This window comes from Pipistrellus kuhlii, unplaced genomic scaffold (assembly GCF_014108245.1).
Source record: "Pipistrellus kuhlii isolate mPipKuh1 unplaced genomic scaffold, mPipKuh1.p scaffold_m20_p_2, whole genome shotgun sequence".
Classification (NCBI taxonomy): domain Eukaryota; kingdom Metazoa; phylum Chordata; class Mammalia; order Chiroptera; family Vespertilionidae; genus Pipistrellus; species Pipistrellus kuhlii.
In genome coordinates, this window is record NW_023425515.1 from 87,756,338 (window position 1) to 87,774,229 (window position 17,892).

At 35.9% G+C, this 17,892-nt stretch overlaps 1 protein-coding gene across 19 annotated transcripts in view; it reads right to left on the reverse strand.

Moving 5' to 3' along the window:
* ROBO2 (roundabout guidance receptor 2) overlaps positions 1-17,892 on the reverse strand; it is a 1,761,697-nt gene that overhangs the window by 40,959 nt on the left and 1,702,846 nt on the right. For 10 of the 19 annotated variants that reach the window (XM_036444354.2, XM_045584074.1, XM_045584071.1 and 7 more), the window contains 3 exons: positions 14,500-14,542; positions 12,940-13,067; positions 5,152-5,433 (listed from right to left, as the gene is read on the reverse strand). In XM_036444354.2, the coding sequence (XP_036300247.1) occupies positions 5,152-5,433; positions 12,940-13,067; positions 14,500-14,542 (453 nt within the window). Of the gene's footprint in view, positions 1-4,603; positions 4,730-5,151; positions 5,434-12,939; positions 13,068-14,499; positions 14,543-17,892 lie in introns of all 19 variants that reach the window. The other 9 variants (XM_045584073.1, XM_045584072.1, XM_045584070.1 and 6 more) reach the window with 1 other exon arrangement.

Genomic DNA, 17,892 nt, shown 5'->3' on the forward strand with positions numbered 1-17,892 from the left:
AGGAGCGATCTTCAGGTTCAAGGATAAGAGCTTGATCTCTGGGTTTGAAGACTAGTTTCTCAATTACTCGATAAGTTTCTCAATAGATATCACCTTGATATTCACACATGTAAAACATAGTTACTACTTCTTTAGGCATTTTGAGGGTTTTAAGAGATAATGCATGTAGAGGACTCAGAATATAAAGAATGCTCAGTAAATGTCAATCATTCCTACTATTTTCTGATTGTCTTTGCCACATCCAACTCCTCCAAGACAAAGTGTCCCAGGAATAGTCTGATTTTCAGATAAGAATAATAACCTGTTTGAATTCACATCTCTATTGTTTTTATTTAAGACTAGGGGCCCAGTGAACAAAATTTGTGTGTGGGGGGGGGCAGGAGGGAGGTTCCCTCAGACCGACCTGTACCCTCTCCAATCTGGGAGCCCTCAGGGGTGTCCTACTGATGGCATAGGCCTGCTCCCCATGGTTCTCTGCTCTCTGCAGACCTGCGTGCTTGGGGACACCACAGGCCCTGGTGTTTGCACTCTCAGGAAGTCTGCTTGCCTTTCGCTGCCAGTTCCAGGAGCAAGCAAGGCCCTGGTGTCTGCTCACTCACTACAGGGGACAGCTTGCCCCTCACTGCCATGGTCAGGGGCAAGCAGGGCCCTGCTGTCTGCTTGTGCATTGTGGGGAACTGCTGTCTGCTCACTAGTTGAGGGGGACTGCTTGTCCCTTGCTGCCATGGCCAGGGGCAAGCAGGGCTCCACTGTCTGTTTGCTTGTTGCAGGTATCCAACCCCAGATGCTTGTCATCTGGCGGGAGCACACTGCCCACAGACCCACCATCTTTGTTGGGTCAGTTTGCATACTCTCTCCTGATTGGCTGTGGGTATCATGGAAGTATGGTCAATTTATATATTCGTCTATTATTAGTATAGATAGTGAGCCTTAATCCTCTGTTTTCTGATAACCCAACCAAACAAGGACTATACATTTTTTCAGTAGCATCAGAACAATATCTCAGTTAAAAAAGGAATGAGCTGGGACACAAGGCCCATAGCTTTTCCCCTCGTTATGCCTCCTTTATTCTTTATATTTATGGGTGTACAATGTTTTTTCACTTTTCATAACACTTTTATTTACTTATTTTTTTAATATATATTTTATTGATTTTTACAGAGAGGAAGGGAGAGAGCTAGAGAGCTAGAAACGTCGATGAGAGAGAAACATCGACCAGCTGCCTCTTGCACACCCCCTACTGGGGATGTGCCCGCAACCAATGTACATGCCCTTGACCGGAATCGAACCTGGGACCTTTCAGTCTGCAGACCGACGCTCTACCACTGAGCCAAACCGGCTTCGGCCACTTTTCATAACACTTTTAGAAATGCAACATGCTCACTACCCAAACTGAGTGACATAAATAGGCATATTCTCACAGCTCCATTTCAGGAGAAGGCATAGATGCTTTCTGAGTGTTGTATGACCCATATTTACACAGTAAAAGAAAAAATTTTAAAAAATAATAAAATGCAGCAGCTTTTGGGGAACTATCAATAGTATTTCTGAACCCAAATCTGTTGAAATCCCTATCCAAGGTCAAGAAAGCCATTATCCAAACAACAGACTTAAAAATGTATTGTGGAAACAGATTCATTTAGTAAAGTTGTAAGGACTTTCCACTGAATATACACATTTCCCTCTTTAGGGAAATTTCTGTACTCTTATTGTAGACAATCTTAATAGTATTATCAATCAACATGCTTTGCCTTCTTATAGCAATGAGCCAGGACAGGTAGATTCTTTGTGGTGGGCATATGATATAAATTAAGGAAATAAAAATCTCTATCTGAGATCTAAAACTTGAACTGAGTCATACTTTGTTACTGTTAATTGCAAAGAAAGATCCTCAAGCATTTCAAAGTGAACTGCCTGTGTTACATTTTAGGAGAACATATTTTGATGGCTTGCAAATACATTTGACCAATCTCTCTTCAATGCAAAATGTAAATATTTGGATTTACATTTATGTATGCTTAATGCATGCCTTCTATGCAGAGAAACCTATGAATACAGCTAATTTTTAAATTAAACTTATAATCTATTTTTAAAATACTGCCATGTAAAAAGATTTAGTTATTGATGCTGATATTGAACTGCACATACACGTGTATACAGGGAAAATCCCAAAAAATGTATACACACTTTAATAACTGATATTTCAATATTGAAAATTAAATGTATTTTAATAAACACTGCCCTTATAATTCTTCAAAGTGTGTGTATACATTTTGGGATATCCTACATATATAAAATTATGATACAGATGCTATTTTGTAAGACATGCGTTTTCTTTTATATTTTTTTATTGCTGGAAGTGTTCATAACTTATGTATTGAACAAATTATAAAAGTTTTAAAGAGGATGAAAAATTCACTAAAATAATTCTGAAATGTCCAATTTTCTTTATTACTGCAATTATTTTAAACTGGTTTCATAACTGTGCACAAATTAAGAAAATCTTATAATATGGTATCATTAGATATCTATAGGGCAGTTTGATCCTAAACTTGAGCCTTAGGAAACATACTCATTATTATAAGACTAAAACAAAGTCTATCATTGAACTCAACTAAAAGGGAATATTAAATTCACTTCTACCTCCTAAAGAATGCTTTCTATCACTGATTTAAGTGACTTTACATTCAAATGTAGATGAAGTAGTTACTGCTATGCATAGATATATGTAAATGTCACTCTGGAGATTAATGTATTCAAAAAGAAATAAGCACTATTGTGAATTGTGTTCAACTTACAATTACTCAAAAAATAACTTCTAAAACTCAGTGGCAATCAACATATACAGAATATTTTTATGAAGGATTCACAGAGGATCTTATGGGTTACAGCATATAGATAGCTTTTATATGTATATTGCTTGAGAGTACATATCTTGAATAAAATAAGCTTAACATAAATTACTTTTTAATTATTCAGGGCTATTGTGAGCCTCATTATAAATAAGTGACAGTATAAATGACATATAAAGATGTTCAAAAAAGTCTTCTATTTTATTAAGCCAGTTTCAATTCATAATAGATGTTTAAAATTTTCTGGATTATATAATGTATTTAATTCTACCAAGATGTGAGAAGAGCAAATGGCCCATTGTAAAGGGATAAAAGAGCATTAACATTTTCAGATTGAAAGGGTTCTATCTCCTGAGGAAAAGTCATTTAGTAAAAGTTACCCTAATGATGAGAAGAATTAACTCGTTATGGTCTTGATTCCTGGTAGTTTTATAACATATAATATATTATATTCCTTTACTAAAATGCCAATAGTTAAAAAAAAGAAAAAAAAGAAAACAACTTTGTAAAATATGGGATATCATGAATATGAAAAATTAAGCAAGTAAGGTCATGGAATTAATTAGAAATGTGCAAATAAAGTAATAAGTCATACAACATCCATGTTATGGTTGGAAGTTAGAGTATGCCTACTACAACTTCTGAATTTTAGAGGTGAGGATCTTTTGGCCTGGAGGATATCACTGATATTCCTTATGACAGGTATATATTCCTGTCCTGTAAAATGTGTTTTCCCCTATACAATACCTACATTATAGTTGTTAGTTTGGCTAATACATCTCAAATATATATTAAAATTTACAGTATAGAAAAGTTATCAATATGAGAGAATATATTTGGGGGGGGGAATTAAATGTGAAGGGAATATCCCATATTACCATTCTTTTTAGTACTAGAAGCTCGGTGCATGTATTCGTGAACCAGAGGCGGGCAGTCCCTCGGCCTGGCCTGTGCCCTCTCATAATCCAGGAGCCCCTCGGGGGATGTTGGAGAGCTGGTTCTGGCCTGATCCCTGCAGACCAGGCTGAGGGACCCCACCAGTGCACACATCCGTGCATCAGGCCTCTAGTATCCACATAAGATCTTTGATTAATCTCTCCCCCCACTTTCCCTCCCTTATTCTCTCTGAGATTCTTCAGTAGGTCCATGTTTCCATGCCTGTGCAAATGCCTGTGCCCCCTGATGATCAGTACATGTCATAGCTACTGGTAGAATGGCCACTTAGGCTTTTATATATATAGATGGTGTTAGCACCTTACTTTAAATAATGTCATTTAATAGACAATAAATATATTACATAACATATTATAAAGAATCTCCAAAATATCACTGAAATCCTAATATGAAAAAATCTCCAAAATTATTTGCATTTCATTTGAACTCATTTTTTAGTGTCCACACCATGTAGTTGACTTTCTCTTATGAGTATTTTACTGTAAAGTTCTCTTGAGACTTAAGTAAGGTTCAAGACAGATCAAATACATCCACTCTTTACCACTCTTTAATGAACAGTATTCAGTAAAATGGCACTATTTTTCAGTAAATCTATCCTCATATATTAGTACAGAAGGAGTGACAGTGATTTTTATCCCTATAGGCAAGGATGATTTCATTAGGATAATAAACTGCTATTGTCATGAAAGATAAATGCCTGATCATGACTTGTGATTCACTTTTCCTCATGGTTCTTAGGAACACAGGTCATATGCTGGTGACAAACAAATATTTCTCCTTACTTCGATGAGACCAACCTGAGAGACTGCCACTCCGCTCTGAGCTGTTGTGAGAGCTGGTGGTGCTGAAATCCTGTGACTGGTTGTGTGGCATTCTATTAGACAATCCCTCAGCCAATCGGTAGTCAGGGATGTAAAGTAAGGCTAAGGGTTAAAGGGCAGAGGTCACAGTGGCATCATGTGATTAGTTCACAGCACAAGCCCATGCAGAACATGCAGTTAGCAATTCAGAAGCAGATGTTGGAGGACAGTGGAGGAATGTTTGGCCTAGCCTGCCTAATGGAAGTTGAGATGGATTACTGATCACTATTGATAAAGAGCTAAGAGGATGAAAACGATCAGTGTCAGTGTTTGGTAGTAGCAACGGTGGCAGTGGTGATGGTGGTGGTGGGTTGGCAGTAGTGGTGGTGGTAGGAATTGTGAGAGGTACATGAATACATGCTAATATATGCTTTTAGTTTAGTGAACCTGGTAATGAATCACCGAACTGAACAGTGAATACTAATTTCTATCTCATGCACAAATGATACAAAAAGAAATCCTCAAGAAATAAGGACCTAACTCACCATTGTTACCTTTGTTCTGATCAGGTAGAGAATAACCAAATCCCATCAGATCTGTTTTTTGCTGAATTGAGCTTTTCCACTGTGGATCAGGCAGATCGACAGCCAATTCATGAATGCTGTTGGAATGCAGGATCTGTGTCGTGGCATATGGGGTAGCCTGTGTTATTTGGCTAGAGCTGTTGTAAGTAGTTTTGGTAGTGAAGTCGATGCTGCTATAAATGGCTCCATCTGAGAGCATCGTTGCTGTTTTATCCCCTTGGCCTGGAACCGGTGGCAGCACATCTGTGGTGAACATAGGAAAATGAAACAATTTAATGATGCACAGACAGCCCAGAACTATCAGAACTGAAGATGAAAAATATATGTGTCATCCTGCATGTTTGCATTTCAGCTGAAATGGGTTTCATGAGCCAATGAAGGATAGATGATGTACAACCTTCGCCAAGCTGTCAGCCCAGTGACAGGCAGGCCTACCGCTCGTCCTTCATGTCTCGCTGCTTACCAGACGTCTTTCCCCATTTTCTTCTTCTATGAATGAGAATTTTGAGATATTCCACTACTAAAAAATGCTTTCAGTTGTTCACTCTGTTTTAGGACCAATAAAAGTATTACTGCTTTTCAGAAGCAATAAGTTTGAATATACAAACAATGGATGAAAAAATATTTTTCCAAAGGACATAAAGTACAACTGCTTGAATATATATGCAAAAAATTCCAAAATCATACTATGGAACTATGAGGTACATTTTTCTGAAGTTTCAATTTGCTGTTTATCTGATTTGACTTCACAGCTTCAAGAATGGAGTGCAAGTTATGGTACCAATTTCTTTTTCTTGGATAACAAAAGAAAATTTTTATGAATATGCCATTTTCACAATACAGCAGGATTTAACTCCATAAAAAGCAATCTGAGTGATCAGAGTTTGTTATTTTACCAACTCTTACAAGCGGAGAATTAGAGTTTCAAATTGTAATACAAGAGTAAAATTAAACTTTAGGAACTACACTGAATATCAAACAGTCCACTTATTAATTATTTTGGTGTGCTGAATTAGCTTTATGTGATGCTTTATAATTCAGAATAACTAAAATAAATAAATAAATAACTGAATAACACCATTTTTAATCATGGAGAGTTAAAAGTGAATCTATTTACAACATGTTTCTTAATCTATATTTTAAAAGCCATACTTTGTAAAATTTGAAGTCATCAACCAACTTTAATTCTTCATTGTAGAAAATTTTCAACTAGTTATAGTACTGTAACATGAAATAATAAACCAAATCATGTTAGTACCAAAAACCAATTTTCATCACAAAGAGGAAGTTTAAATAGGAACTTAATCAAATATCCTCAAAGTTTTCAATGGTAGCTAATAGTACTTGAAAAATAAAAATTTTTATATTCTTTTTATATTTAAAAAAAACTAAAAAAAAAATTGTCTTCTTTACAACAGTAACAAGACATTTATAATGTACTAGAGGCCTGGTCCATGAAATCTGTGCACAGGTGGGTGTCCCCCTCAGCCCAGCCTGATCGCTCCTAACTGCCTCTGCCTGCCAGCCTGATTGCCTCTAACTGCCCCCCTCTGCTGGCTTGGTCGCCCCTAATTGCACCCCACACCAGTACAGTTGCCCCCAAATGCCCCTCCCTGCTTGCCTGGTCACTCCCAACTGCTCCCCCCACAGCAGCCTGGTCAACCCCAACTGCCCCCCCCCCCCCCCCCCCCCCCGCTGGCTTGTTCACCCCTCACTGCCAACCTCTGCCGGCCTGATCACCTCTCACTGCCCTTCTTGTCGGCCTAGTCACCCTACACAGCCCGCTGGCCAGTCATTTGCTCGGCCCTCGCTAACCCTCCTTCTGGCCTGGCCACCCCATGCAGCTTGCTGTTCAGTTGTATTGTGAGTGTGTCATGACGGATTTGCATATTACCCTTTTATTAGTATAGCTTAAGGCCTGGTGCATGGATTCATGCACTGATGGGGGGGTGTTGCCTGTGGGGATCAGCCTTCTGTGGGAGCAGCTGCTCATCCCAGTCAGCCGAGCAGTGCTCCCATTGTGGGAGTGTGCTGACCACCAGGGGGCAGTTCCTGAGTTGAGCGTCTGCCCCTGGTGGTCAGTGAGCATCATAGTCCACCAATCATTCTGGTCATTCTAGCATTTGGTGACTGGGCTTTTATATAGAAAGATTTTGTACACTGTATATTTAGGTCTTTTTGAAAATTTTGAAGTCTGAAATTCCAAATTGTTTTACATTTAAGTGGATATATACTTTATTGAAGTAAATATTTTAAATGAATAGATTGTTAAACATATTCAAATTTAAACATTTCATCAAGGTGTATAAGCAAGTAAAATCATTTTGCAATTTCAGAATTTCACAACTACTTTCTTGTCGTTCTTGCTTTTAGTTATAAACTCATTTTGAAAATTTGATGATGAAGCAGCATATTTCATTCTCAAGTGCCACTACCATTTTTATTATCAAAACTTTTAATATTTGATATTATATAAAAATCATGGAAATAAATCCTTCACTCTGGGGAAGTTTTCAGTTTCTGCCACTTCCACAATGTCTTTCACTGATAAATATTAACTGGCATGGGACCCAACTTCCCAATACCTTGAACTTGAGCTTTGAGATTTAAATTGGGAGTCACTCCAACAACAAGCTTTTAAAGTGGTTGTATGTTCAATGTTATTCTGCAACAGCTAAGGCTGTGGCTCTAAAATAAAATTTATCTTTCTGCTGGATGAAATTAGCTTTCAAGTCCAAGTGCTCTCTACTGATTTTTGGGAGGCTGCATATTATCTTCAAATATTATTTGATCACTCTTACATTTTAAAAAATGTACCATTGAAAAATTGGAAGCATATGCATAATATGTGGGTGTGGGGGAAATCCTTTAATATCAGATGCTTTGGAACCTGGCCAGCCTTCCCCAAAAAGCTTGCACAAGAATAGGTGCTGCCATCTTTAGGCAGGCTTCCTATCTTCCATTTTGCACACCTCACATCTACCAACCTTAGCACTTCAGGTTGGCTGACTGGCACTTGTTAACATTTGAGTTTGAAACCTATGAATGACAGAAAACCTTCTATCCAGTTGGAATCACTCATGAATCCTTCTGTAATTTTCTAATATCTTGACTAAGAATGAATTTATTTATTTATTTTTTTGTCCTGGCATACTTAATTATATAAATGTCTGTATCCATTATTGTATCATAGTTACTTGAGGGCAGAAACATAAAAGATTTATGTCTGTATTCCCATATTTTCCTCACATAGTATTTCACAGAGTTTAAGCACTCACTTAATGGTTATATATATATATTTTTTTCTTTTTTTTCTTTTTTTCTTTAATATGTTTTATTGATTTTTTTTTTACAGAGAGGAGGAGAGAGGGATAGAGAGCTAGAAACGTCGATGAGAGAGAAACATCGACCAGCTGCCTCTTGCACACCCCCTACAGGGGATGTGCACACAACCAATGTTCATGCCCTTGACCAGAATCGAACCTGGGACCTTCCAGTCCACAGACCGACGCTCTACCACTAAGCCAAACCGGTTTCGGCTGATTAAATATATTTTTAATAATTTGTATTGTCAAAATGCAGACGTATGCAACAATAAGAAACTTTATCATTCAAAATGTATTGGTATTCCATTTTTAAAGGGGAATGTCAGTGTACATGATAATTCTTTTCAGTGAATATGGCTGCACTATAATCCTAACTGTGAGCTCTGTCTTTAGAACCTTGGTTCTTGAATCTGTCAGACTTGCATTCTAAACCCAGATACCAAATTAATCATTTTGAAAACATTAGTGTTTTGTTTTGTTTTTTACCTTTAAAAATGAAATAGGTTTATCTAGCTCAAATATCTATCATGCGAAGAAAATGAAAAAAGTACAAAAGTTTTCAACACTATTTTTTGTATATAGTAAATGTCTAAAATGCCTACCACTGAAAATAGATTCTGTAGATCCTGCAAAAACATTGGCTTGGCCTTGATGTTCATCTGTAATATATTTCATGTTATGGAAATGAGGTAGAAATATAAGCAAAACTTTGAAAATCAACAAATTTGATTTGGCTATATTAGATGGAGAAAATTTAGATGTTAGTGTAACCTGCTAGAAATTGAAAAATAATTATTTTCCTCCATCATCAGGTATTTATTTATTTATATGAAAATTGAATGGTGTGTTATTCCAATACAAACACAAAATGTAGAATAGGCAGTTATCCAATGACTGATTAAAAATCCTATTAAAATATCAATGGCATATTTCACATATCTAGACAAATACTCAAAAATTTTATATGGAATAATAAAAAAAGACCTTAAGTAGCCATAGTAATCTTGAGAAGAACAATATTGGAGGCATCAAGCTATACTACAAAACCACTATGATCAAAACAGCCTGGTATTGGCACAAGAACAGTCATATTGATCAATAGAACAGAACAGAAAACACAGAAATCAACCCAAGTCATTATGTTCAACTAATAGTTGACAAAGGAGGCAAGAGCATACAATGGAGTCAAAGCAGCGTCTTCAATAAGAGGTGTTGGGAAAATTGAACAGGTACATTCAAAAAATAAAATGAAACTAGACCAATTTACACTCTACACAAGAAAAACTTAAAATGGATACAAGACTTAAATGTAATACATGAAACCACAAAGCTCCCATAATAAAACATAGGCAGCAAAATATCAGACATCTCACTTAGCAGAATTTGCACTGATACATTGCCTAGGGCAAGGAAACAAAAGTAAAAAATAAACAATTGGGACTACATCAAAATAAAAAGTTTTAGCATAGCAAATTAAAGTGACAATGAGTTGCCACCTCACACCTGTCTGAATGGCTAGCATCAATAAATCAACAAACAAGTGCTGACTAGGATTTGAAGAAAAACGTATGCTAGCATACTACTTGTAGGAATGCAGACTGATATAACCACTATGGAAAACTGTGTGGAGTTTCCTCAAAAAATTAAAAATGCAACTGCCATTTGACTCGGTGATCCCATTTCTAGGAATATATCCTAAGAAGCCAGAAACACCAATCAGAAAGAATATATGTACCCCTATGTTTATAGTAGCATTATTTACAATAGCTAAGATCACAAAGTATCCCAAGTGCCTATCAATAGATGGATGGACTAAAAAATGTGGTACATTTATAAAATGGAATACTATGCAGCTGTAAAAAGGGACCTGTTACCTTTTGAAATAGCATGAAGGGACCTGGCGAGTACTATGCTAAGTGAACTAAGCCAGTCAGAGAAAGACAAGTATCACATGATCTCATTTATATGTGAAATCTAATTATCAAAATAAACTGATGAACAAAATAGACCCATAGACAAAGAAGCATGCAACAGATAGATGTATTTCAGAGGGAAAGGCTCAGGTGAGAAGCAATTAACCAATGAACTTATATATGCATAGCCCATGGGCAGACAATAGTGTGGGAAGGCTTGGAGAGGGGGTGTAAGTGGGTGAAAGAGGTCTAGAGGGGGAAATTTGGAAATGTTTAATATTTTCAATAAAGGTAAATTTTAAAAAAGAGTTTTGGGAACAGAATTTCTTTTGACACAGGTAGTCTAGGTAGATCAAGGGGGCATGTTCTGCCTACCTGGTGAGGAGATATTCAAGTACAGAACTTACTCATGGTGAAGTGATAACTCATAGTGCAGGCTCAGAGTTTGGTCAAGTAGAGAAGGCAGCCACTTTCAGAGGCTCTGATCATGTAAGAATCCTAAACAGGGTCTACTAAATTATAGAAAGAAAACTAGAAGTGGAATGATCTTAAAACTTACTTTCTGTTCTCTTATTTACTCCAATGATGCATATTAAGCATTGATTGTATGGTAAAGTTTGTGCTAAACCCGTGTGTGTATGTGTGTGTGTGTGTGTGTGTGTGTGTGTGTTCCATTTAATTCTCATTACACACCTAATGATTAGTTTCTGTATTTTATTTGGAGAATGGGAGGGAGTCACCTTATTATAGTTGGTATTAACAGAATGCATACTTATATGCATTCTGTTAATACCAACTATAATAAGTGCTTATACAATACTTAATAGTATTATTTGAAATACTGTTTTAATGATATTCAAATTGGCACGGGTATTCCATTCTTTTTTTAGAAAAATAACTTTATTTATTTTATTGATTTCAGAGAGAGGGAGAGGGAGAGACAGAAACATCAATGATGAAGAGAATCATTAATCAGCTGCCTCCTGCACACCCACTACTGGAGATTGAGCCTTCAAGCCTGGCATGTGCCCTGACTGAGAAGGAAGCCATTACCTCCTGATTCATGGGTCAACACTCAACCACTAAGCCACATCGACTAGGTGGTATTCTGTTTTTAAAAAGAAAAAGCCAGCATCCTTTTAAGTCAATATCTTTATATATTCATACCTGTGAAATCCACCACTGGGGCTAGTAGACTCAGAATAGTTGAATCTAGCCCTGTGTTTCCTACAATAATTCTACCTAGAAATATAGAAATCTTCCATTGGATTTATCCAAACTTTCTTGAATTACAGCAATACTTTCCTAATTAATCGCCTCATTTTTTTCACTGTAGCTTCTTTCTTCACCCAGCAACAGGCTGGATGACTTAAAGCAGTATTTGGAGCCTAGCAGTCTCCTCTTAGAAATCTATGAGTGGCTTCTGGTCATGCTTTGGAAAATGTTTATAGTTTCTGTGAGGCTTTGAAGGCAATCTGTGATTTTTTTTTTTTTACCACTTCTGCTGTCTTGCATTTCATGCTAAGTCACTATATAATTAATTTCTCAAATAGATCAATATCTACCTTATATCTGTGCCTTAAATTATGCTAGCTTATTCTCCACACACCTTTTGTCACATTTTTGTTTTGTTTTGTTTTGTTTTGTTTTTTTACTAATTCTTCTCTCTCCTTCAGATATCAACTTAAGTAACACTCCATTCATAGAACTGTCTTTCTTCCAATGGGCAGCTTTCATGTGGGATATCAGCAGCACAGCTCAAGTCCATTTGCTGTCTGCAAAAATTTCTGCCAATAGCAGACTCATATATATGTGCCAAATTAAACACTGGGACCAGAGACTTCTCTAGTCAAGTCTTTCTCTAAACCCACTGATCTTTTATTGATTGGATGGAGGTGGGGGGAGTGGTGAGTGTTTATAATTGGTCCAATCCTGTCTCCCTATAAAGATCTATGGAAAGAACTCTGGCACCAAATTTTGGATACTTCAGCATGTCAGCTACTTAGCACCTTATTGTCTTTTATTTGAAGGACCAGATATCAATTACAGAACTATAGGAAAGTTCTCACTCAACATGTTTACTTCAGGTATTTAATATATTATATAAGCATAAAGACCATTTTTCATCATATTAATATTATATATTTTCTGTCTGCCATAATGCCAGGTACAAAGGGCATGATCATTAAATATATGATGAATGAATGAGAGAAGTGAAATAACTAGACAAAATTATAAGCCCTGTATAGCAGCATAGTGAAAAGTCTTAAAAACAAAATGTATTATGGGTATTTATCTTCTTGGTTAGTAATGACTTCCTTAAAACTTAGTTTTACTCAAGGTAATATAGGAAAATAGTTTTATAATAAAATATTCTGAAAATGTACTGTGCTTATTAGTACACGTGTTTCACTAGTTTTGAATATGAAAAATACTCTTTGGTATATCTTTTTTTAAAAATCTAGAAAATCCAAGAAAACAAATAACAAAATTTTGAAAAGATAACTTACCTCCGCGCCCAAAATTCCCAATCTCATTTGGGCCACTATTGCTATTGTTGACTGGCAAGCTTGTGGCTGGCCATGAGTCAGCAAGCCAGGGATAATTGGGGTCTCCAGCATTTAAAAGACCTGGACGGCTAAAAGAGAAATTAAAAAGAAATCAATTGGTGGAGCTCAGTGGGGGATGTGAACACCTGTCTCATGCACTGAAATTAATTTAAGAATTTAAGATTTTAATTTACTTCAAATTAAAATGTGTAGGCTTTCTAAAAGTAAGGAACTTTGGAAGTTCTTTAGGCTATATAGAGAAGTTAGTGGTAGCAAAGGGTCCCACCTGGGATTCTGCTGACATCAAATAAATTTTGTCATTTGCTCTGAAACTGGTAGGAATCAGTAATGTAGCAGGATCCCCAAACGAGGTTTGATGATGAATTGGCACCTCAAGGAAACAATTGCTCAGAATGAGTGCTCAGTATCAGCCATTTCCAGGACTTGGGGCTATTGCTTCCTTGATTCCTGCAAGCCCCATATTTATCTGTCCCCAGAATGCTGTAACCCCTGTTATGAGCCTCATGTTTGATTTAGGGCAAAAAGCTTGAGGAAAGTTAATGAATAGTATTTATTCTGTTCCATCAATAGCACATTTCCAGGTTCTGTAAATTGCAAAATATAAGGGGTATAATATAGTTTTCTTCTAAGTTAATAAAAGATCCACTGTGATCTCATACAGCATGTGCATAAAGTCCATGAAGAAAACTTTCTTCACATCCTAGTTAATAAAGAATTCATACTTTTAATATTAAAGATGGAGATTCTAATTCCTGTACAAATTATTAAATTATTTACAAAAATAGCAACATTTATAACCATTGTACTTCCTTTTTTATAGACTCTCTGGTACAATTCTTAAGAGAAGCACAAGTTTCTATGAAAACCGCAATAAGCAGATCCAACTGCTTTCTTGCTACGTACAATAATTCTCATTAAACCTAATCTCTTTTTGCAAAAATATTGATTAAATAGGAGATTGGAAGTTATTACCAGAGCCTAATTACAATCTCCTTATTGGCAAAGGGAAAATAGATGAGGATATATGAGTTTGTTATCAGCTTTTATCAATTTCAATTGAGTATCTAAAGTTGTGGAATCCAGTCCTATCAATCTACAGCCTATTCATCATACATGAATCATTTACTTTGTGATCGATTATGTGTAATTGTTCACTCACTGCAATTTAGTGAGAGCCAATAAGGAGTCTTAAACAATAGCAACTTCATTTGCTAATGTCTAATTAATGCAATAAAAATCCTGCTAACAAATGAACACATTCCTTGTGATATTTACTACTAATTTCTTCAGGGACATCTGGGAGATATGAAACATCTGGACTTGATTTCTCTAAAGTGCACAACAGATAGATCATTAAACCTGTGGTAAGCCATTTAATTCCTCCTAGAATTCTCAGACGTGTAAGTGATCGTTTATTACAATAATGTCTCTTACTTTAGAGTTTCCCTTGTCCTGATTACAAATGGTAATAACAATAAAAAAGGAATCTCCTTAACATACCTTCCATTGCTTATTAGTCCTCCATCTCCTCTTTGAAATGTAACTGTAAAAAAAAAAATCACACACACACACACACACACACACACAGTCAATATTAATTATAACTAATAAAAAGTACATATTGGCCTTTAGTTTAGAGCTGAGGCCTCTGGGAATTTTAATAAAATATAATTAACGTAATTGTATAGGGAGTAGAAAGGAATGGTTTGGCTCAGGGCAAAGCAATCACTTGCTCCAACTTTAATAAGACATTTAAAAATTCTTTAAGCCAAAGGTATGGTTAAGTCAAAGGGATAAGTTGTATTTGAATGTCAAATGTTACAATTGGTGTACCGGTATATATTTAGGGCCATTAAAGCTGACAAGTTATACTTGAGGATTATGAAACCATGACTTTTAAAATATATACATTTTGTTGATTTTTACAGAGAAGAAGGGAGAGGCATAGAGAGTTAGAAACATCAATGAGAGAGAAACATGGATCAGCTGCCTCCTGCACACTCCTCACTAGGGATGTGCCCACAACCTATGTGCATGCCCATGACCAGAAATCGAACCTGGGACTCTTCAGTTTGCAGGCTGATGCTCTATCCACTGAGCCAAACCAGTTAGGACTGGAATCATGATGTTTGTTATTAATATATGAGTATTCTAATTAGAAGGAATGCATAAAATGCAAATAATGGAAACTAAAACAAGAGAGACCAATGACATGGGTGACATAGGCTGACAGCATATTCCTCACCGTCATAGAGCCTTTAGGGTTTAGGTGCACTGATAAGCATTGAGTTGAGCAGCCAGTTACAATACATGTGAACTGTATTTAATAGATAGTGATGTACTCAGTGCTTGGTTTCATCATCCAACACTCACAAACATTTTTTCAAATAATTATTATTGAATATATTCCACTGGTACATAATGATTACAAAACCGAGTTCTTTATAAAACTGTGGAACTTATTAGCAACACCAACAAGCATCCAATAGAATCACAGCTGGAGAAGCCACTCCCTCCAGCCACCAGATTCTATTCAACAACTAACAGCATGGAAGTGGGCTCATGGGATGAGCCAAAGAATATTAATATCAGTTCAGGCCCATCATTGATTGTTCAAAATCTTTGCAGCCAAATGTGTTTAAAATTCAAAATATATCAAATCTGAGAAAAGTATTAAGTTGCACTGTATGGAGAGGGCCTAGACAATTATTGACAAATTATAGTCAATAATACTTAATATTTTTGCAGGGAAATGTGAATATTTATGATTAGTAGGATAAAGTCTGCAAATAATTTCACTTAGGATGAAATTACTTAGCTTGAAAATCATGCAAAATATTTTGTATTTAGAAACTTATGGATGGCCAAATTAAAATTATGCCTCAAATTAGGATGAATCAGCTAAACCAGTCACTGGAATGAAGGGAAAATACATTTCAGAGATGAGAACCCAACATATCTTATTTTTGGAAGACACTGATTTTATTTACAATGTGTTTTTTTTAACTTAGTAAAAATAAAAATAAAAATAAATGAAAATATATGAATTGATTCATATTTTAAGTAAACTGAGGAACCTATACAGATACTAAATACCTTTGTACAATCTCCCTGTAATTCATCTGTCCCTCAAATTTCCACTATCAAATATGGTCACTCCACATATATTTTTTTTTAATTTCTAGAAACAGTTCTCCAGTTCTTTCCTTAAGTTCCTTTAATGGCATCTGTCTCAAGACAGTAAGGTGATTCGATCATATTCCCAAAGGTCCATCAGAACCTTCCTGAGGTACTACGGTGTAAGCCAGTGCTTTCAGGGATGCTGGCTGGCACCTGGAGTATACGATCTTATGAATTTTTGAGGCAACATCTCAAATGCATTATAAAACAATCGTAACTTAGTCTTTGCTTTGATCGAAGAGCACTGACTGCTACTCTGTTTTCTAGTGGCTCACTTAAGTGCCGGGAATCAGGAATGGGCAGGGTGTCCAACATTCATTAGGTCCCTCTAATAATTGCATTTAACAACAATAAAGAAAAATTAATCTGAAACATTTAATGAAAAGAAAACTGACATGGAAGGTATGAGAGGCCTGATAAAGAAAATAACCCCAACAAAATGTGAAAACTGTACACCTATTTAGCTTTCCATCTGATGTGACTTTCCAATTACATGATTTCTAAGTGACTGTTTTACTCTACTTAAACAGAGTTAAGGAAGTGTCCTGAATGTCATTGTGAATATGGAAGTAGGCAGGCACTGATGGGCTACACCTTAAATATCTGTTAAGAGGTATGTAGAAGAAGCTAAGTATTTCTCCCCAATTTAGATCCTTCCCCTCCCTTGCTACCTGAAGTCTCTGTTGCTGCCAGAAAAATAAATGCCATTAGAGAAAGGACAACTGAGGAGGCACAGAATTGTGTTGCAGTCAACTTGCACATACTAACCAATGGTAAAGTCTTCATAACATTCACCTCTGCATACCCTCTACACAAAAGCAAAAATACATAGTACATTGTGAAGTACATAACTAACTTAAAGCGGCCTATACACACCATTTATATAATGAGAATCTTCCATTTTGTATATGTGTATATATAAAAAAAAGAAAAGACCCTTATCATAATAAAATTTCTTAATTTTCTTTTTAAAGCAAGGGAAATAAGAGGACACCTTGAAAAGGTGCTCCAAAACTTTTAGATTTGTTCTACTTTGAATAGCAATGAAAAGTAACTGAATTCTATTAGAACATGGGATTAAAATTAGACTAGAAATAAGAATGAACAATTAGAACTCCTAAAATGGAAGTCATTTGGTATTTTTATCAACACTTTTTGTGTATGTACAAAGAGAAAGAAACATAAAAATAAATTCCACAGCAAACTGAAAGCTGTTCTGAGGTAGCTATCATTTCAAAGAGATGTTGTACCACTTTGAAACTGAAAGCAAAGAGGATAGGGAGAGCAAAGGTGATTGGACATCTCATTCTAGTCATGATTTTGATCCCCCAGTATAGTAATTTTGTTCTTATCAGACATAAATTTGAAATAGGTGTGAATCTTTATCAGCCGTTTCTGTTAGGATATTTAGCTGAGAACTTTCCGCAAGCCATAAATGGACGTTTTTAGCTAAAACTAACTAAATAATGCTAAGGTTTCTAAAAAAAAAACTTTTTGCAGAAATCACAATCTTAAATGATTTAGAATGCCATTAAATACTTTGAATATATTACAATATTTACAAATGATTTATGGTAAAAAGATTCTGCAAGTTTGTATCATACACAAAGTACCTGCACTACTGTCTGACAGGATTAACCCTAATCTCACGCCTGCTAGGAAAGAAGGGGAGGGAAAGCATGGCTCTGTAGTAAATTGCTATTTGGAGGTGAG